General features: G+C 37.4%; 1 protein-coding gene across 1 annotated transcript in view; it reads left to right on the top strand.

Annotated features, from left to right (window-relative positions):
- Positions 1-22,814, top strand: part of LOC136043969 (ATP-binding cassette sub-family C member 4-like) — a 164,559-nt gene that overhangs the window by 60,027 nt on the left and 81,718 nt on the right. Inside the window, exons 7-9 of the mRNA XM_065729052.1 lie at positions 5,807-5,945; positions 13,022-13,132; positions 21,491-21,688. Of these exons, the coding sequence (XP_065585124.1) occupies positions 5,807-5,945; positions 13,022-13,132; positions 21,491-21,688 (448 nt within the window). The remainder of the gene's footprint in view (positions 1-5,806; positions 5,946-13,021; positions 13,133-21,490; positions 21,689-22,814) is intronic.

The following is a 22,814-nucleotide window of genomic DNA, read 5'->3' as shown; positions in this document are numbered from 1 at the left end:
CGGGGTTGGGATGAGAGGATGTCATAAAGGTAGATTTAAAGGAAATGGGAGCTTCCTGGGAGGGTGTACAGATGGAGGCTTTGAATAGACTGGGTTGGTGCTGCGGTGAGTTGTTAGTAGTAGTAGCAGTAGTAGCATTAAATTTTTTAAATGTTTTAATAACAAACACTAAATTGTTGAAAACATCAGTGCCGGCTCGGAAGTATTACGGTTTCTGCCGATTTTTCATGTGGAGATGTTCCGGCGGAATTATCCGGGGGAACTTTCCGCATGTTTGGGTTTCTGGGAAATAATTTCCTCAGAAGGGGGCATTTCTGGAGTTGTCGAGGAACCGATTAGAGATTAAAGTCTTATTCACATGAAAGAATGCTAAGGAAAATTTTTCAGGCCGAATCGTCCGCAAGCAATTTTACAGGGAGGAGGGATTCTCAGCGAGGATGGAACTGTAGGGAATTTGACTGGGGGAAGGTGTACTTTACGTTGAATGAAATTTCCCCGATTTCCTGAGATTTCCTTGAGGGGGAGGGTTGTCCCTCCATACATGTAGGGTGTCCCCCTCCTTAATGCCTTGCTCTTTACGCTAAATCTTGACTGCTTGTCCCAATTTTTATTGTTTTAAGAAGTAGAGTTTTGACAAAGAGTCAAACTTTAGTGTAAAGAGCGAAGCGTTAAGGAGGGAACAGCACCCTTCATAAACAGAATAATTTTGTTTTGTTTTAAGTTTTAGTGTCCTATTGCCTACTGCTTACACATAGCATTTGTTATTGGGAAGTAAATAGATATATTTTGGGAAGCGACTTCTCTCTGGGGGAATTTTCAGTGTTGGAATGTGGGGGATGGCCCCTCTTGAATACTTTGCTCTTTTCGCTAAAGTATGACTTTTTATCCCAATCCTTTATGGACAAAAAGGGAAACACAAGGTTCTTTAAACTAGAATGATACAGCTTTTCGAACATTCTAAATAAATATAGCGTGAAGAGCGAGGTATTGTTTAGGGGGTATCCTCTTCCCCATATCGTAATAATTTCTGTTCGTTTAAGTTTTAATGTTGATTCTTACTTTCAGTTGAAAAAACATGCTTTCTTTGTTTAATCACTCAAAGGCACAAACAATTCTCAGGGGAAAACATTGAAATGCCGCTAATTTTTAATAGCCGAAAATAACCAGTTGTTTATTTTTCCTTATCCAGAGGCTGAGCCCGTGTAATTTCAAATCTATATTTTTGTGGTAAGCATTTATATCGTCGAAGCTTGTTTTATACTATTCAATGATTGGAAAAATTATGCAAAAAACTATTTAATTACAATTTTGTCATTGAGCTTCGGCAAAGCGAAGGTGAGCAAAAAAATGATCGCAGACATCGAAATCATTATAACAAATATAGAAAGTGAAAACATCGATATATCGTTTTATTAAATTGTTGCCCAATCCTTCCAATTTAAAGCGAAACATCTTATCGTAAAACTCATCTAATAATGGACTTGAAAGTAAAACAGGGTTCCCTTTGGATGTGTGAGCTAATTGCCTGTACGCTTTTAGATTGCCTCTGCATCGCTTTTGTCAATGTAGCGTTAATCAGCGATGCAAGGATAGAATGTGACGTAAATTATGCAAATAAAGTCCGCAATAATTCTGGGGTTCTGACTATAACTGATTTTTGAGAAACTCATTTACCACACTATTAGCACCTGGGGCTTTATTATTCTTTAAACCTTTAAGTATTGTCACTAATTTTTCCTCGCAAAATAAATCTTCCTTCACATCTAAGGTGTCACAAACTTTTTCATTGTCCTCTATATCTTTTCCTTTAACTCTTTCTTTACCACTGATTGTAACCACATTCCGATCTTTAATTGGGACAAGTCCAGATTGACTTATCCCTCTCAATTTATTAACATGGCAGTACAATATTTTTCAATTATGCCGTCTTCCGGGTGTTCGGCAGTTTTATCCATGCCTCCACTTCACACCTCTTTAACTCGTATTTAGTGCTTTCCCTACTTTTTTAAATTCCTCTTATTTTCATATGATCTGTCACTCGGTTGACAACAACATAATCAATAAGGCTAGCTGTCTTACAGTCATGTATTCGGTCATTTTCTGACCAAATACTGTATTGGTTATAACTAGATTGATATACCAACAAATTTGCAGTCTGTAGCCATTACTGTTTTCTTTTAGTTTGCCAAATTTACCTGGACTAGGATACCATCCATCCCTACTTCTACCGACATCGGAGTTAAAATCTCCTAATAAAACGCTATATTTCATCCAGGAACCTTGTGTATTTACTCCTGTAGCTGTAATTAAAATTTGTCTCTGTTAGTTGGTTCTACAGGGGCATATTGTACTATGACTGATACCCTGCTCTATTTAGTAATAAAATAAGCGATAACTCCTTCCCAGCTGAAGCAGGACTAAGAAGCTTCCTTATTCATCACAAGCCCTACATCCTGTCTATATACCCCGTCCTTCCTGTCTGTGTAAATAAGTTCTATATCCCCTAATTTCATTTTTCTTACCCCTGTGATATGAGTTTCTGAAACTCCTAATAAGTCCAGTTCGAAGCGTCTGAATTCGTCAGTAAAATTTTCAATATGACAGTTATTTCTTGACGTTGTAACATTCCAATTTACAATTCTCATATTTTTTAAATAATTAAAATTATTTTGGCGACAGGAAAGGTAATGGGCTCAAAACCAATGCAGGACCAGGACTAAAATATCTTCTCAAGTCTTCAGTAGCACTAAAGCCGGCTTAGAACCGGATAGCAAGAAGTCCCTGGGATCTCCAGCTAAATGAAGGCTTTGTGTAATCCAGGGCCCATCTTGGTCACAACATAGTTTTAAGAATTTGACGATGCTCTTCTGTCAACAAGAGTCGAAATCCTGCACTGACAATCTCAAGCCTATTACCCTCGACTCATCATATATTCTTGCCAACAGATATTATGCTACTACAGGGAAGCAACTCGCAGTAGATAAACTAACCATGGAGAGCTTTTTCAGCCCGAAAACACCCACCAAAACAGACCGAATCCATGATTTATTTATAAAACTACTGCCGAACAAGTCATCTATTTTCTAAGAGTCAAATAAGCGGCTTGGACGGCAGCACTTCCACACTGACGACAAACAAAATGAATTCGTCAAAACTAACTGGATTTCTCTAGTGGTGATGTTTTATGAAAGGGCTATTAAAAAGTTCGTCAAACCCTACAACATTTGACCAATAAGATAAGATTTATTCATCACGAAACACACATACAATATTACATTTTACTATTCCCCCAAAGGCTCTTTGGCCTGTAAGAAAAGGGGGAAAATAAACGAGTCACTTACTCAGAGAAGAAAAAAAAATTAAATAATCACTTACTCACAGAGAGAAGAGCAAAAAGGAGAAGAGAAGAAAATATAAATAAAATAAAAACTATTAAAAACAAAATTAAATAGACTAATAGATTGAATAGACTAAATTAATTATGTAGATCAGTAGATAAAATAGACTCGAATGAAATAATAAGGAAATATATATATACATATACATACATACATGCATATACAAATATAAAAATCGATGAAATATTTTCTAAGAAGCCAAAGAATTTTTAATAATTTTTTGAACAAAACGAATGAGTGGCACCTTCGAGCTGATTCGGGCAACTTATTCCATACAATATGACTCGCAATGAAAGGATTAAAATCTGACCTTACACAAGGAGTAAAAGGAACTTGAATATGATTTTTAGTATTGCGAAGATTATAATTATCCTGATCAGAGGTGAAAGATGGCGGAACACTTAGGGGATGGGTGAGGTCACTATGAAGTTGAGAAAAAGTAAAACATGCACTGGAAAGAATATACCGTGACTCGAGATCAAGTAATGGGATAACTCTTGAACGGTTAGTTTCCTTAATGAGGTTAAACAGTGAAGGAAAGGGTGACATCCATACTATTGGACAGTTGGAAACGTAAGATCGGATCAAGGAGTGAAAAAGGATTTCCAAAATTGATCCAGGGAAAATTGTTTAAGTTTCCTTAAAATACCGAGACACCTGCATATCTTCATTTTAATCAAATGAATGTGACGCTTGAAAGACAAGTTTTCATCAACAAGAATGCCCAAAAAACGAACATATCGAATTATTCCATGAATTATCCCATTTGGCTGGTAAATTTCTGATAACTTGGGATAAATCTGAGAAACATGCGAAAATATCAAAAAACTGGATTTGAAATAATTTAGGGTAAGATAATTAGCTTCAAGCCATAAAATTACTCTCTCAAACAAGTATTCCAAATTTAATCGAAGCTCGGATTCACAGTTTCCCGAAGTGCCAAGTGTGCTATCATCAGCAAAACAAACAAGGACATCAGAAGATTGCGAATTATAGCTGGCACTATGGACAAGGGGAGGTTTAGGATGACAGAGTCTACAACAATTAATAGGTTTCTTCTTTTTTACTGCGTAAAAAAGATCATTTACATAAATCAAAAGTAGCACTGGCCCTAAAACTGATCCCTGAGGGACGCCAAAATTCACTTGTGAGGGTGAACGGAAAAGTGGATCGACAGAAATTAACCTATCATTCAAATAAGACTGAAACCTAGAAAATGCATTACCCATAATGTCAAAATGAGACATCTTCGATAGAAGAATTTCATGGGTTAAGGAAATCGAATGCCTTGCGAATATCCAGGAATATAGCAGCCGGAATTAATCCATCCCGAATCCAATGCAGAATGTATAAAATTCAATAAGGAAAATCATGAAGAAACTTTCAAATTGAATTCAAATTGAAAATCATGAAGAAACTTTTTAGATTTTAGAAATTTAAGGAAACGAGAAAGCATAGTCATTACGAAGATTTTACTAAATACTGATAAAATCGAAATTGGTCAATAATTTGTTGGATCATTTCTTGGTCCACCTTTATACAGAACAATAACCCGAGCACGCTTGAAGGCTTCCGGAAAAACACCATATTTAAATGGAAGATTAACAAGTTTTGTTAGAGGCACAACTATTGAAGGAAGAATAGATTAACTACCTAAGTAGGAATAAAATCTGGCCCAGATGAGGACGAGTTTTTCAAGCCATTAACGATTTTAGTAATTTCACTTTCTGTTATTGACTCTGGAGACATAGACTTAGCACAAGACGGCCCGAGGTAAGATCTAAAGTCCAACTCAGACCGAGATAAAGTAGCTGTGGAAGCAATATTCTTACCAATACTAGCGAAGAATGAAGTGATTGCTTCTTGGTCATTAAGCTCATCCTCTACAGTTTCATCACCAATGACCTGACTCATAGGTAAAGAGCTAGATTGAGAGCCTGGTTTAACCACAGAATTTATTACCTTCCACGTCTTACGAATATCCTTGTCACATGCAGCAAAGCTAGTTAGATAATAGAGAGATTTGGCTTTCCTACACAAGGAATTATTTGGCTTTCCAATGATTTGTTATTTATTGCCGAAGGATAAGAACGTACAATGTAACTATTTTTACATTCGTTTTAAGTTGGAAATTTTTTTTTATATTAACAAGCTAGCATTTAACTACTGGAAATCTCCCGCACCAACCATATTTTTTTACTATCTAGGTTAATTTGAGTTAAAAATTTTCATTTTTTTAATTAGTATGAGCTGCCTTCCCGCTCAAATAAAAAAGAAGAAAAAAAAATAAATGAGAAGTGGTGTTAATTCGGTTGTTTCGAAGTTGCTGAATTGGCTTCCAAAACTGAATTGGCTTCTAAAAGGGGTTTTGCTTATATTACTTACTGAGTTGATAAATTATTTTCTAGGAAGGAAGTGGATGTGATTCGGAAGACAAATTACTTTAGATCACTTAACCAGACTCTTTTTTACACCTCATCGAAAATCGTTGTTTTTCTCACCCTACTGGCGTATGTCCTGACAGGAAATGCTCTTACGGCTGACAAGGCAAGTCAACTTCAAGTTGGTTTTTATTTGCTTCTCTAACCGCGGGAACTACTTCTGAGCAGCAATGTCACTCTAGGGTAGGAGAGGGGGATGCACCCCTCTAATGTTTTCAGCCAATCAGTAAAATACTTTACTGGCTCTTTTGTACTTTTTTTTTAATATTTGTTATTGCTGATTGAACTATATGACATAAAATACATGAAAGAAGACAATTCTCAGTTGGTAAAACCAAAATGAATTAATCTTAGTAGCAATATCACCAAATTTGGCAGTATTAAGAACTGCCAGTTGTTACAATTTACTGCCCCTCACAACCACTCCCTCCCCTACCCCAAGAAGTATGGCTAATGACGTCTGTGCTCCCTAGCCCTTTGTTTTAATGAGTATTCCAAGTAATAAATTGTCCACTTATAAGTTTATTTCTACTTTCAATTACTGTTCTCTCATTGGCTTTCTCTTTTCTCCTGGTGCACATGCACGGTCAAACAAAGAAAAGAACAGAGGCGCCATTTTGACCAAATCTTGGGGTGGGCATGAACTCCATCTTGGCCCCCCCCCCCCGACTCACTTCGTGTCGCGTAATCATCTAGGAAATGTGCATTTGACAGAACTCGAGAATTTTATTACATATCTTACCTAATTTCAAAGTTTACAATAATTAATAGCAAATAGCGTAATTACCACAAGGGTCGTCAAGTAATTGCGCTCTTTGATTAATAGGCGTGCAGTAATTTCAAATCATTTGGACAGAATGGATTATGTTGGACATAACGGATTATTATGGCCGGCGAAGGGCCCTTTGTGATGGAAGCTTGGGCCCCCTGGAAAATCTGGGGTGGGCATTTGCCCCCCCCCAATGGCGCCTCTGGAAAAGAAGAGAGACTTGTTTCATAAACTCTAGGGTAAAATGTAGACCTGGTTTTGCTTGATTTAAATCGATGACTTACTATTCGTTAGAACGCTATTCACTTTTTGGGGAAAGAAAATAAAGCGTCCTTTTTTCATAACTTATTGGCTTTGGCAAATGAAACTTTGCATCTTCAATAGTCCCTTAGTTTCTCAATGGTTCAATGGAAGCACGATTCAAGAGCACTTTCAAGTACATCTGTTTGGCTTGTAGTGTGACATATTTTTTTTTGGGGGGGGCAAACAGAGGTGCCATTTGGGGGGGTGGCAGGGGTGGGCAAATGCCCACCCCTGATTTTCCAGGGGGCCCAAGCTTCCACCACAAAGGGCCCTTTGTCGGTCATAATAATTATGCTATTTGCTATTAACCATTGTAAATTTTGAAAGTAGGTTAGATACATAATTAAGTTCTCAATTTCTGTCAAATGACCGTATCCTAGATAATTATGTTAATATTGTAGATTTTGAATGTTTGCAGTAATTCCTCTATGTTGACAGATCAAGGTAGGTCAGGTTCTGGCAAATGTTTCAATGTTTGTTTCCTTGTTTTATTGAACATAAGCTACCGTTTTCAATTACTCGAGTCTGTTCTTATTCTGTTTCTGTCCTCGTCGTTTGTGATCTTGTTGATTCAACATCTTATATATTTTTTTATCATGAGTTTGTCAGGAGCTCAAAAGCGTTAATTAGCAGCCTTGAAGAAGGAGAAAGAGGCAGAAAATCAGTCTTCTCTGAGTAGATGGATTAAGAAACAGAAACCGTCACCATGTGAACCGGTTCAGCGAGTAAGTGCAAGTTTGTGTTACTGTTCGTTTGGGTTTCAATTTTCTGCGCCACTCACAGTTTCGCGGACTAAAAGAGCTGAATTTGGACGGAAAAGGATTTTCTGTGTTTTTATGGCACTTGGTATCTACCAAGTGACATATAGCGATCGCAAATTCTGTCGACCTGTCGGTTTGTCCCGGTTTGCTACCTTAGGCACTTCCAGGTCAGCTAGGACGATGAAATTTGCCAGGTGTATTAGGAACCAGACCAGATTAAATTAGAAATTTTATTTTCCCGATTCGACCAGCTATGAGAGGGAGTAGGAGGGGGGGGGGGGTGTTTACGGAAAAATTTGAAAAAATGAGGCATTTTTAACTTACGAACGGGTGATCGGATCTTAATGAAATTTGATGTTTGGAAGGATATAGTGTCTCAGAGCTCTTATCTTAAACCCTACCGGATCCGGTGAAATTGGGAGAAGTTGGGGGGAGACCTAAAATCTTGGAAAACTCTTAGAGTGGAGGGATTGGGATGAAACTTGGTGGGAAAAGAAGCACAAGTCTTAGATACGTGATTGACATAATCAGAACTTATCCGCTCTCTTTAGGGGGTAGGCGGGGAAGGGTTAATTCCAAAAAATTAGAAAAAATGAAGTATTTTCATTATTTATGAAGTATTTCATTATTTATGAATTATTATTTATGAAGAGCATCGCCGGTCCAGCGGCCCTAAGGACATTTCTTTTTCCTCTCTCGATCCACCATCCCAACCAAAACTAGTACAATACCCTGCGCAAGTGACGGCAAACGGCAAGCTGAAACGGTCATTCAATGCTTCATATTATGGAAAGCACCCATGGCTGGAGTACTCCGTCCAGGATGATTCTGTTTACTGCTTCTACTGCAGACACTTTGGTGGCACATCTACTCTTCCCGGGCAGAGGTACGGGTCTAGACCTTTCATAGACGTCGGTGTGAGAAGATGGAAAGACATCTCTAACTTCCTCGAAAAGCACACTAGAAGTGACCGCCACAAAGACAGTGCAGTTTCATGGACGAAGTTCAAAGCCATACAAACCAAGGAGTTGCAACCAATCGCGTCTGTTTTAATGACAGACAGAGACAATGAAATCAAGGACAACAGAGAGCACGTAAAAGCCTTATTAAAAGTAACAGCTCTATTGGGGCGACTCGGCACTGCCTTTAGGGGGCACGCCGAAACAGAATCCTCGACAAACAAGGGAAATTTCGTCGAGACGTACAATCTTCTCGCAGAGTACTCTCCTACGCTCTTCAACGAGCTACAGAGACGCTACGGTCACTACACATCCCATGAATACCAGAACGATCTTATTTCGGTGATCGGTTCCAGGCTTCAGCGCACGATAGTGCAAGAATTAAAAAGCGCCAAATACTTTGCCGTTCTGGTCGACGAAACGAAAGACAACTCGAAGAAAGAGCAACTCGCCATTCTTCTTAGGTACTTCTACGAAGGAAAAGTAAAAGAAAGGCGTTCGGATGCTATCACATGAAGAGTCTGGATGCTGAAAGTCTAGCAAATTTCATTCATGACACAGTGACAATAATTGGACTCGATTGGAAATACTGTGTCGCGCAGTGCTACGACGGAGCAAACGCAATGAGCGGACCATTCTCCGGTGTTCAAGCTCGTCTGAGAGCGAAATCGCCACAGGTGTTCTACATTCATTGCTAAGCACATGAGCTAAATTTGGTCATTGCGAGCTGCGTTGAATCTGTCGGCACTGTTGGTTCTTTTTTCTCACTGGTCCAGACTCTATACACATTCATTTCCAACAGCAACACTCGGCATCAGTTGTTTGTTGAGGCCCAGAAAGCTGCCGAACTGCAAGTTCTGGAGCTGGAAAGAAGTGCAGCCACACGATGGTCTTACTGGTATCGATCTATATAGAAAGTTAGACTCCGATATGAATGCATTTTAGCTGTACTGTCTGCTTTAAGCGAGGGAGCTGACGGCGAAGCACGGGCAGAGGCAGCTGGGCTCCAGAAGAAGATGTAATCGTTTCTTGTTATCTTCCAATTGCACTACGTAGAATCAATTATGCGAGTGACGAACTTGCTGTCTCAGCATCTCCAGGCTGTCGACTTGGTTATTTCTCGATCGCGCACCCTGATTCAGGCCACAAGAAGCGAACTCACCGACCTGCGTTCAGATGCTTCATTTGTATCGCTTTCCGAGAAGGCTAAAGAATTAGCAACAGAGCTCGAAATCGAAGTACCTGCTGTGAATGAACCAGCGACTAGACCCTCCTCTGTTGGTCAGAAAGGACGACCTCGAAGAACTGAAAAGATAACCAAGCATCTGAAACAATTTGTGACAACTTTGACGCTAGGAAAGAATTTCATCGAATCTGGAAATCGGACTACTACTTTGGCGGATGAAATGAAGCGAGAATACTTCGAAACTTTTGACTGTCTACTAGCCGAATTTGACAGAACGTTCACAGATAACTTGCCAGTGCTGAGTACACTCGAATCCTTGGATCCAAGCTCAACCAAGCTAATGGACACAGAGCTGCTCAAGCATTTCTCTGCTCTTTACGGCGAGCTGGATATCGACGACATTCTTCTTGAATCTCAAGCTGGTATTGCCAAGCGTTTCTTGCTCGATGAGGAGAAAAAGCTGGAAAATTCCTAGACATTGTCGACCATCTTCAGGCATAACCAGTGGCTTACTCAGAATTAATTAAAGTACTTCGTATTGCCGCCACACTTCCTGTGACAACAGCGAGCAATGAGAGTTAATTTTTCTAGCCTAGAAATAGTGAAAAACTACCTGCGGTCTACAACAGGAGATCATCGTCTCAGTCACCTTCTGTTGATATTTGCAGAGAAGGACTTAGTAAAAAATTTGGACTACGACCAGCTTGTTTATGATTTTGCAAAAATGAAACCTCGGCGGTTCCCCTTGTTACCTTGAGTGTTGTAATATTTTTTTTATCTTGTTATGTTTTTCCTTTTTGTAAATATATTTGATCTGGAAGTTTTCTACTGAAGGAAAACCGAGATTTTGGTTACAATCTTGTAATTTTGGTTACATAGCAATGAAGATTACTTTCACCGACGTATTGTTTACTTAAACAAGAAAGTTTATCGCTGAGGAATGCCAGCCTGTAGTCTGGTTGAATTTTCCACTTTCAGTTTAATCACTTAACCTCGTTGATTGTATTCTTTGTTGTTATAATTAATCTTAGAGGTCTGTGTGGCTGAGTTCCCCCTTCGGTTACAGTACATTTCCAAGCAACACACGGGTGCTGAAAATGCGTTTTTACTTAGAATATTTGATCTATGTGCTGCTAAAACCCGCATTTTTTTACGTTACACGAAGTGAATCGGGGGGGGGGGGCAGATGGAGTTCATGCCCACCCCAAGATTATGCCCAAATGGCGCCTCTGGGGGCAAACCCGGTACCCCTTTCCCCGGATTCAGCCTCGCTTGTCTGCTAATAAAATTGGTGGAAACAAAAAAATTAAACCAGTGCTCATTTTGATGGCAAAACACTAAAAGTGACGAGGCTTACAAGTAGATTCTGGTCAGATTTATTACTAAACGGCTGAGACAAGAATTCAAGATGTATTTCTGGTATGGAAATACCAGAGAGCCAGAAATGCCTAAGAGAGCGAAAGAAGTTTTATAGGGTCAGAAGGAAGCCAATGGGCTAAACTTAACACAAGTAGATTCATTTATTGGATTGTAACGCACAAAAATCAGCTGGTCTTGGGTTGGAGTGCAAGCTATAATGATTTTTCAACTCTTAGGGTCAGTAAGATTGACACCATAGCTTTCAAAGATGATGTTTTATGTCGAAAAGGAAATAATAGAATCTAGGTTTGTTGGAAATCATTGCCTCCCATTCTATAATATTCCAGTTTCCTAATAGCGGTAGATAATACACAAAAGAAAAAAGTGATTCTCTTTGTCGCTCAAGATGGGGAGGATGTGAATACTTTTTTTTATGTATAACCATTCTCGAGTCAACTGAAATACAATTTCTTTGCCATTTTCTCACAACTATGGAATCTGAGTAATTCTTGACTGGAAGTTACAGACTAGATTAGTCTTTTCCATCTCTCATCTGAACATACCTAACATGGTGGTGATGATGGGACAAATTATTTAGCAAAAATTGAGAAAGTTCTGCGGATGTAGCAAATCAATCTTTGATTTTCATTTGATTGTAGAGACAGGGACAAAAAACTATCTGTAAATAATCAACAAAACGACTCTTTCGATAATGATACAGTGAAGTAAATGAAAAGACACGATGTTTACTCAGGATATGAAAATAGTTTGTTTGCGGTATAACAGGGATTGTGTGGGGTATCGAGTTGGAACTTTCGTCGAATATGGATAAAGAGGGGATGGTAAAAGAACTTCAAATTTTATGTTTTGGAGAGCTAATGCAAGACTTGAAATATGTGTCCGAACTTGCTTCCCCCGAAAATGATACCCGTAAAAGGTCATAAATTTTGTTCTGAAAAGCTTAGAAAGGAATCATTGAAACAAAAACTTGAATTTTTTTCTTTAGGTCAAATTGATAAATTAGTTCTTAGTATTTTATTGTGACCTAAAGAAGTGATTAGACTTCAAACGTCGTTGACGATCTTAAATTTCAAGTGTAAAGGCTCGTGGCGAACAAAAAACATTGGCATTAATTTTGTTCGTCCGATCAGATTGAAAATTGCATTCAATAGATCCCGGACAAAATAAACTCTAAAATGGAAAATAAAACTGAAATTGGTTTTGGCTTTACCGATTCGTTACGACTGGAAATGGACTCCATTTTTTCTCTGATTGGCTGGGTATATGGGAAAAACCAGACAGGCCTCAAGGATAACAAAAGATTAGCAAAAAATTGGCTAAACCAATGAGACAATAGGAAAGAGCCAAAAATTGTGCTTACTCCCACAGACTTAACCTTCTAAGGCGTGTGGCCAAGACAAAGAAAATAGAACGGAGGGAGCCTTTTGTTGCAGTGGATTGAGACAATATAAAAAAAAGAACGTATTGGTTGCGTCAATTTGTGACGACAGAATATCTGAGGGAAGTTTCTTTTTCCCTGTCATCGATTTGAAACTCACAGGGAACTGTTGAGAGGGACAAGAGGACCTCAACAACAGCAAAAGTATTGAAAACATGGTTGAAAAATGGTTGAAACTCTCAGTAGTCTCTGGGCTTTTTTTTCTGCTCCTTCTTACTTAAAGAAGGATCCCTTGTGAACGTGTATATTCAAAAGTAAATCAAAGACTAATATAACATCTCTCCTAGTTCTTCCCCTAATTGTCAGATTTGTTTCTCAGGATACATAAGTCGGTTTTCAGTGCGCATGTTGACTTGTATTACAATCATTGTATCTTTTATTTCTAGGTTTTTTTGACGATTTCGTTGTACAACAATGTCCGCTTGGGAATGACACTCTTTTTTCCTTTTGGTGTGTCATTGTTTGCCGAAATGAATGTATCCATCAAAAGAATTCAGGTAAAAGTTTTTTCTATTATACAAATCCTTTCTCAAATAGTCAGGAAATCACATAAAAGGGTTAATCGAAAGTGCGCAACATCGCTGCCAGCACTTCGAAATAAATTGTTCCGATTTATCAATTACAATAACAGGTAAAATAAGCCCAAGAGAACTGCAACCTCATAATTTGAAATATAAAAAAAAAATTATAGGCCTTCTCAGTTTAACAAAATAACAGCCACAAATGACCGAAAGTATTTAGAAGAAGGTTTCAGTGACATTTTTTTTTCAAATGATCTCGAAGTTCATTGCTGATGTTAGTCTATTTATTGGAAACATTGGTTATTAAGGCAAAAAATAGATAAGAAAAAATGCCTCTAATATAATATCAAGAACTCAAAATCACATATAGTACGAGAAACGAGTGCCCGAATCTGCAAACAAAATATTTCTGTAATCATGTCCTAGAAGTAGCTAAGACACCAGGCTCCCATGGTCCCAAAGACTAGGTTATTCACCACTCCCCTGCCGTTGAGCATTGTTTTCACCCCGTAATTCGTTGGTCATCACATATCAGTTCTTGGTCGTATGTAATTAGCAGAATTAAATTAATTTAACAGAAGTTTTTAAATGCATTGCTCAAGTTACTTCACCTTACTTCGACCATATCAAAATCAAGTTCAGCTGTGCAAAGATAATAAAGCTGAAATACTAAAGAAAAGGTCGAAAGTGAAATTTTGTTCTAGTTGATTTTTGTTCATTCCGGTTCCTCTTGTAGCCCAGTATTTTCATTGCTCCTTTCATATTTTTTCCACTTTGGATGGAGAACCATTTTCAAAGGGGGTTGCTTTCCAATCCTTCGAAATGATTATCTTTGCTCTAAGTCCTCTTCAAGGTGAGGAAACTGGGATGGTTTTGAACGCTTGTCTACTAGGATTGAAAACTGAGAAAGCTTCCTTGGCAGCTGCAAAAATATGCAGGATAACAATTAGCCTTAGAGTGAAGTGTCAGAAAAGAGGAGAGCGCTTTGACCCATGGCCATCCTTTTGCCTGCAAACCCGAGCCAAGACATAGGTGGATCTAAGTCATTCCCAATGCCATGCCCAGGGAAAAAAGAAAGCTTCAACTTTTGAATGATGTCTCTCAGGTTATTGCCAATCAGTAAGTTGGGAAACTGAGCCAGAAGCGGTGTTAAGTGTTTCTGATCAAACCTTACTTCAATAGCGTAGCGTGAACGAAGTCTGTTGAAGTTTCTTCTTACTGACAAATATTTGGAATTAAAAAGAACACTTTCGTCCGAATTGAAAGTCCTTTATATTCTGTTCGTTTCTCATCAGTGAGCATGATCAAAAGTGTCCTATAACTTCTCTTAAATCTTACTGCAGCACATTGAGATACATTTTGTAAGTAAAAGTTATTGGTACTCTGTCCCAAAAATCAATGTCTTTAACATTGGCTAAGTAGGAATATTAATTGAAATGGAAGGGGTTTGCTATTGTCCTGTAAACTTCAGAAAAACTGTTATAGACAAGATGAATATGGATCCCTTTTGCCTCAAATTGCCCGTTTTTGATCTTCAACATACTTCAAAAGATCGGTCAGGGACACAATGAGCCTTAAAAAAGCCATTTAAACCGTTTTTTTTTTTAGCTTGACTGTGGTATCGTCTGGGTTTTTGATCTCTCTATGTCCTATCACACGGGAGAATTATAAAAGCAATGCCACTGCTCCAAATTTAACGCTAAAACAGCTTGTCTAGACAGTCATCCAGTAGCTATATATGTCCGAATTTTAGTGTTCTTTCGATTCCATAATCTTTCACAATTCTTAAACCTCATTGGGCTGCGACATTTTGAGCTGTGACTAATGTATTCGTATACATCCTGAAAAAAGTCTTTAATTTCTCTTGGCAATTGTTTTAATATCATCAGCTCACCTTTGACTTGAGAGGCAAGAGCGACCAATGACTAATAAACTTCAGCAGTCTTTTGATAGCTTCGCCTGCCTGCATACCACTCTGCTCCTCAATCATACACGAGAAACTGTCTGCAACAAATCCTACTAGGTTTGCCTTAGGAGCTCTTGTTTCTCCAAAGAGTAATTTAGTTATGGATTGGTAAATATCTTCGGCTATACATTGCCGAACTCTATAAGTTTCAAGAAGTAATCTCTTAAACCAAAATGTCTTCTTGATCACCAGCATTCATATTCAGGCGGTGAATAAATATAATTAAGCTTCTTTTTACTACTCAAGTATATACTTTCATCAACATTTCTAGAATTTGCATTATTGTCTAAAATTTCTGCTCCTAGATGGTTATGCACAGATCTTCAGAACTTCCGTCGTCAACTTTTCCTCCGACATCTAATCTTTAATCTATAATTGCCCATTTATACAATTGTGTCTCACTCCTCAATGAATTCCCCGTCCAGAATAAAATATTATGTAGATCAAAGCTAGTTCAAAGCTTGATTTAGATAGGTTATGAAATAGGTTGGATAGGTTTTAGATATGAAATCAATAAACATATATTAGGCCAAAACTGAATAAATACATCACCATAACCTTATAGGTGTATAGGTGGATAACCTCATTGAACTTTCTTAACTAAGCAAGGTCACTAATAGGAGAAAACTAATTACCCAATAGAATCTTGAAACATATTTTTGGGTTTTCAACCGTTTTAAAAAAATCTCCATAAGATTTGAAAAAGTAGCCTTATTAATCTTAATTAGAAAATCGATATATTTTTGCTCCCACCCCTATATTTTCATGAATTGATATTCCTAAACTAGCCGATCACTACTTTAAAAAATGAACTAGTGCCAATGAACAATATTGTTGAATACTATTTATGTATTAAATGTCAGAGCTTTAGTAAGTCGGGTATTTAAATAATCAATACTGCTTTATGAAAATTGCTTTGAACAAATGTGATTAATCTAGTTTTGGAACGTTTAATAATAGTCTTGACGTGACTTTTAATCTCTCTTGTATCAGAGAATACCGGCAATGTAGAGACTAAAGTGAGGAGTCTAATTTTGGCAAATTATGAATAGTATTTTCGTTAAACTTGACGTGGTGTCTGATTTAGAAAAAAGTGAATAAAAACTAAATGTACCGAAAATTTGTATTTTACCAGAAAATTTCCAAACATACTGCATTGTACCAGGACGTCCTAATTGTACCAACTACGTTACAATTGTACTGTTTTGTCAACACTGGTGAGTAACATCCAAATTTGCACTAAGTGTTATAGTGTCGCTTGCGTTACAATTTTGGTTAAATTGGTGTAAAAGGGGCAAATCATTTTGAAGACTAACAGTGATAGAGTTGTGGGAAATGCTGTCGTGGGAAAACGGAAAGAAAATATCAAAAAGTTTGGAAGTAAACGAATAATTAAATTGTGAGGGGAAGTCAGAAATAGCCTTCAAGTATTAAAAATCAATCGAGAAAGGTACCCGTCAAAGTACAGTTCTTTTCCCTTGACTCTTCAGCAATGGAGTTCTCGATGCACAGTCTGTTGTTCCCTCGTCTTTCATACTCACTGGTCTCAGTTTGTCTATTGTCTATTATACTTACGACATTTTGAACTTAAATCACACTACCCAGCGCATTAATTACGTTTTCACATCGCTAAAATCTGAATATGCAAAACTTGGTCCTGAATTCAATGCTGAAAAGTTGGAAGTTGTACACTTCAGCTGGGAGCACACACTACCAGCAGATGTTACTCTCGGGAATAGCAGGGTCAAGCCAGTTGATCACATTACTTACCTTGGTCTCTCCATTGGCTCCTCAGTAAAGCGCACACAACAACTCTTTATAGCTCATATTCGAACGCCGAGTAGGGCTGACGTATACTACTTTTGTGACAAATAAGCTACATTTCAACCGCCATCTTCTTTCGAAACTTTTTAATTCCGTTGCTCTGCCACATTATTCATATATAGCACCGTCTTGGAAAATAGATAAGCCAGAACTTCTCCCGGTTTTCTTTCGTTTCGCAAAGTGTCTTCTATCCCCCCCCCATTGACCCGCAATTGTTATATTGTGAGAAAATTCAGCTGGGCTGACCCTATTATATTTTTTCGAAAAGCAGATCTCTGTATTTAATGCACGTCTTCGGAGCTGGGGCGTCACTGGTCTCTGATGCTATCACAGTGATTTATGGAAGTGGTTGATGTGTTCTATATTTGTCTGGGTTTACTTGTTTTTTTTTTCGTTTTTATGCTCTGTCTTTCTTTTTCTGTATGACGGGGTTTTAAAATAAATAATAATAAGATCACACTGATGGGACTTTCTTCAAAACTCCAATTTTCAGATTGTTTCCATTAAAGTCTCTTACAAGAAAGTTTTATTCTAACAGACCATTTGAAACAGGTTTTCTAAAGAAGAAACCATAATAATGTAACATAATTGTATGAAACTGTAGGATAAAACCCATTAAATATGGGCTTTCTACAGAAGAAACGCTGACAACATAATATAAATGCTTGTGAAATTGTACGAAAAATTATAAATATTAAATCATTGGGGGGGAGGGGGGTATTTACATATCCTGTGCCTACCTTTACTCAACTAGAATTTTGGGATAATAATAGAAGATGTTTCTTGACTGAAACTGGGGGATAGTGTAAACTCCAAAATGTATGTCTTTCCCATTGTTTGTAAATTATCCTTCGGGGTCCTTCAAAATAATCGTAGAAAAAGGTGTAGTGTGACTATTCCTTTATTTGGCACAATATGCTGCTTGATATTTTAACAAACACGAAGCTAAATGTTGAATCTTTTTATGAACATGAGTTTTCGAGAAATAACCGCAATAAGTGGTAATCATCAAAAGAAAAAGAAAACAAAGAACGTCTTTTTGCAGGGGGTCTTTTGCTTGTGATAGGTATTATTAAACTTAATATATACTATCTTTATAAACGAGCTTATAATAGTATATATATATATATATATATATATATATATATATATATACATATATATATATATGTATTTATTTATGTATGTATTTATTTATGTATGTATTTTTTCCTGAAAGCGGCTTATTTTTTTCGGGAAAATCATTACCTTGGTATATTCTCGCATAAAAGACGATCTAGATAGGTCAAAAGTCTGAGAAAATTTGTTAAGAGCCTTAATTTCGGTGTTTTGTAAATGGCGTCGTGTACTATGCTAGTACATCATATAAGCATTTCGTATGGCATCATATAAGCATTTTCTTATGTGATGTCATGCATAGCATAAATGATTGTTGAGTTTCCAACGCATCCGTTATTTATGTAATATTATGTCTGTTGGTAGGCCAAAAAAACGAAAATTAGCATCATCAATTGCGATAACATCAATACGAGCAGCTAAAGCAAAGGCGTTACTAAATTGTCTTAAGTAATCAAAATCCAAAAATGTGTCAAAAATGAAAATGAAGAGCAAAGACAAATGCGGTTAAATGGCATGTGACACCGAGCATGTGAGCGAGTCAAAAATGAATATGCTGAGCAAAGACAAACGTGGTTAGAAGAAAAGCGATGGTGTGTCAATAATGTAAATGATGAGTAAATACCCACGCCGTTAGAAAACATGCGACACCGAGCATATGAGCAAGTCAAAAATGAAAATGAAGAGCAAAGAAGCATGTAGTTAGAAGGCATGTGACACCAAGCATGTTAGCGAGTCAATGCAAATCAACCTGGACAGCGAGAATCAAAACATTTCAAAATTGGAAATGATAGCGATGATGATTGGGTTTGGGGTTTTGGCATGGATAAGGTCATCAATGCTTAAAATACCTTTGTTAAAAAATACAGGTTTGGTGATATGTATTTCATAATGACGAAAGACAAGCTGAGGTGTATCTAATCTATGATTTTCGTTTTAAAAATATGAACTTGAGGATTATTTTGGATACTGAATCTCCGCACAGCAGGTAGAGAATTTCTGTGGTTTTTACCCCGGGTGAAGACGAGTTGGTCGGGTTCGAGGCAGTCCTCTTCCCAATCAGCCTAGTACACAGCACCTAGTTTTTTCCAAGTTAATTATGACTAAAAATTACTGCCCTGAGTGTAGAAACCCAGCAACTAGTGGGACAGTTCAGTGCACCAAATGTAGTCAATGGTGGCATCCTAAGTGTGCAAGGATCACGCTTTTAGCAAGTGAGAAACTACTGGTATGGTTGTGCTTAAATTGTGACTTCCCCACTTGACCTTCAGTTACTAGCGGTATGAAAATTCCGTGCAAAGTTACGCCACAAGTGAGCCCTAGACCTAGATCCTTTGTCAAAAACACACCCATAGTCACACCAAGGAATTCTAATCCCAAAACTAAGACAGCAACTAGGCCCAGCAGTGAGGATAAAACTCCATGCACGAATTGTTCTGAATACGTTAATGAAGTCTCAGCTTTATCTAACAGATGTTCCGTTCTTGAGAATCAACTCTCAGCTATTCAAAATGAACTATTACCCTTAAGAAATGCCCACGAATCACTCCAATCTGATATACGTAACCTTCAGAACTTAACTGACGAAAAAACAACAATTATTGACACCCTAATGATGCAGTTAAATCAGTTGGGAATCCTTTCACCCATGCCATCCGTGAAATTACGCTCGTCTCCCTTTAGGTCTGAAATGAATAATTCTATACAAGGCCCGAGCATGGCTGAAAGACCGTATTCTGGACAAAATTGATCCAAGGCAGTTTGGAAATATTCCAAACACATCTACATCTCATTACTTAGTAAGTATAATTGACAGTATTTTGCAAAAACTCGATGAACCAGATTCTTGGATTAATCTTATTGCAATAGATCTAAGAAAAGCTTTTGATTTAATTTGCCACAATATTCTTGTAAAAAACTTCTTGGACTAGGTGTAGATTCATTCCTTATACGTTTAATTGCTAGTTTTCTTTATGGTAGAAGTCAACGGACAAAATATAAGTCCACCTACTCCGACCCACTGCCCATTTTTTGTGGAGTTCCCCAAGGTACCCTCTTGGGACCACTTTTGTTTCTTGTCATAATAAATGATTTGGCAACAACACTGGATGACCGCTGGAAGTATGTCGACGTTCTGTCGCTCATTGAATGTTGTCGAAAAAACCTACCAAGCAGAGCAGGTTCATTAATGAAAGATATATGTCAAGAGGCAAAGGTGGACAAAATGACTGTCAACTTTGATAAATCTGTAATTTTAACATTTTCTTTTTTAAAATCTGCGCCAGTTTTTAATCCACCTATTCCCAGCGCCAGTCACGTGACCCGGCGTTCATATCACTTCAGATCTGAAGTGGAATAAACCTGTTGATGGCATGTGAAAAAAAGCTAATTTGGCCATCAGGTCTCTGAAGTTGTTGGCTCGCCATGGAATCCCTGCACCACACCTCCTACGCATCTATTTCTCTTTTATATGTTCCACACTTGAATACTGTTGCCCTGTATGGCATTTCGGGCTGACTAGGGAACAGTCGGACCGGGTTGAGAGGGTGCAATACCGTGCCCCCCTAGTAAAAGCCCCAAAAATACCGTACATATCCATCCTTAATCAGTTTCAACTTCAAACCCTTAAATCTCGTCGTTTAAAACTAGCCCTATCCTTTGGTAATAAACTTTTGTCCAGCCCTATACACCGAAATATCCTTCCTCCCCAACATCAACCGGCACGGGTAAGGCCACTCAGGGCCGTTGCAGAGCCTGTACCAAAACTTCAACCTGTGACTGTGTCACATGCTCGTTATGTGCTTAGTTTTGTGCCCTCGTTTGTTAAGTTGTTTAATGCTGGGTCGACTTTTTAATCCGGATTATTGTTGTTAATTGTATATATTACAATTTTGTGTATACTTGTTGACTTATTTTCGTGTGTATGTGACAATTATTATTGTTAATTGTATATATTATAATTTTGTGAATGTTAATTTTGACTTGTCGACGAATTTTTGTGTGTGTATGACAATAAAAACTAATAATCGGCTCTGTCCGTCGAATGTTTTTTAAATAAAATGAATTTGAATTGAATTTGAACCAAACAGACTGAAAATTATAGTGATGATGATTGGGTTTTGCATTTTGACATAGATAAGGTCATCAATGCCTATCGCATCTTTGAAAATCAAAAACCTGTACTAGATAAATCATTAGAAGAAAAAGAAATTCGTGCCCCACCACGTGAGCAATTAAAAGAAAAAAAGGTATCGGCGGTTTGTTTTTCATAATGACAAAAGACAAGTTAGGGTAAAAGTTAAAGGTCCAAACACATTATGGAGATTCTTTTTTTTTCAGTTACAAGCTAGAATTCTCCTCTTTTTTAAACTTTTCTTCCGCATTCTCACAAACCTTAAGTTTCAACTTGTTTTGATTTTCTTTTCCAGAAATTTTTACAGCTTGAAGAACGAGATGAATCTGAAGTTCCAGTATCACCTCAAAGGAACAGCCAACCTAGCTTAGCTCTTGAACATGTCACTGCAAAATGGTCGTCTAATACGGAAGAAAATACGCTTAATGATATTACTATTAGCGTCAAAGGAAATGAACTGTTAGCCATAATTGGTCCTGTAGGATCTGGAAAGGTAGGTTAAACCTATCTGCATTACGCACAAAAAAAGAGAGGCTAAATTACGAAAAATAAATAAATGAACCATTTAATCACCGTTATAGTGAGAAAATAGACTGGCATTGAATTGTGCATTAACTAAGAGACTTAGTAAGATGGGACATTTAATTTAAAAATTTTTATCACAAGCTATGAAAGGCTAAATTTGAATTTTGGGTGAATAGATAAAGACATAAAAAATAAAAGTTCTGTGGTGGCGCAGTGGATTTGACCTTAGCTTGGTAAAATGAGACCCAGAGATCGAATCACGCTGCAGGAATGCACTGCAGGGCCGACGCAGGGACCATAGTAGTCAAGAAGCGTCGTTAATTCTTAAATAATAATAAAAAATAAAAACTACATAAAGCAACAAAAATTAAAATACTACACTAACAAATACCAAAACTAAAAAAAAATCACAACAAAAACTCATTAATTAGTCATTACTCAAACAAAGATTCGTCATAATGTCCTAAAACGATAGAACAGGTAAAACTCTATAAAACAAACTAAAATGAATACAATTTTAAGGATAACTTAAAAGGAAGATAAAAAGAAGAGGGGGTAAAAGTAAACAAACAAACAAAATACGGAACCCTGGCCAGCCCCTGTACTAATTAGTACGAAGAGAGAATAGCGAGATGTTTTGTTTTTTTCTATTTATTCTTGAAGGAGACAAAAGTTATTTCAAATGTAAAGGTGTAGTATCGAAAGAGAGACAAGACAGAAAGAGGCTATGCAACAGCTTGAGAGGGGGCAGAATTTTGTGGGAAGTGTCTTCCAGTAAAAATGTGAGGGCTGGTCGTTGTGTCTTTCGGGAAAATGGAGGCACAACATACCCCTTCTGCACTTAAGCATTTCTGACCTAACTTTATTTATAAAGGAAGACTATGGAGCTTTCCCTTTTTAGAAAATTATAAAAAGAAAATAATTATAAAATAGAAAGGAGGTGATAATTTTTACCCAATGGAGGCAAGGCTAAGGGAGGCACTTTTGAAATCAATCACAATATAAGAATGATGTCAAGAGAGGTGATTTTCCTATTAGCCTATTTGGTATTTTAATTATTTGCTTGACTTTAAGAAAGGATTAAATTGAATCCA

This window comes from Artemia franciscana, chromosome 2 (assembly GCF_032884065.1).
Source record: "Artemia franciscana chromosome 2, ASM3288406v1, whole genome shotgun sequence".
NCBI lineage: Eukaryota > Metazoa > Arthropoda > Branchiopoda > Anostraca > Artemiidae > Artemia > Artemia franciscana.
This window is presented reverse-complemented; position numbering and strand designations above follow the sequence as displayed.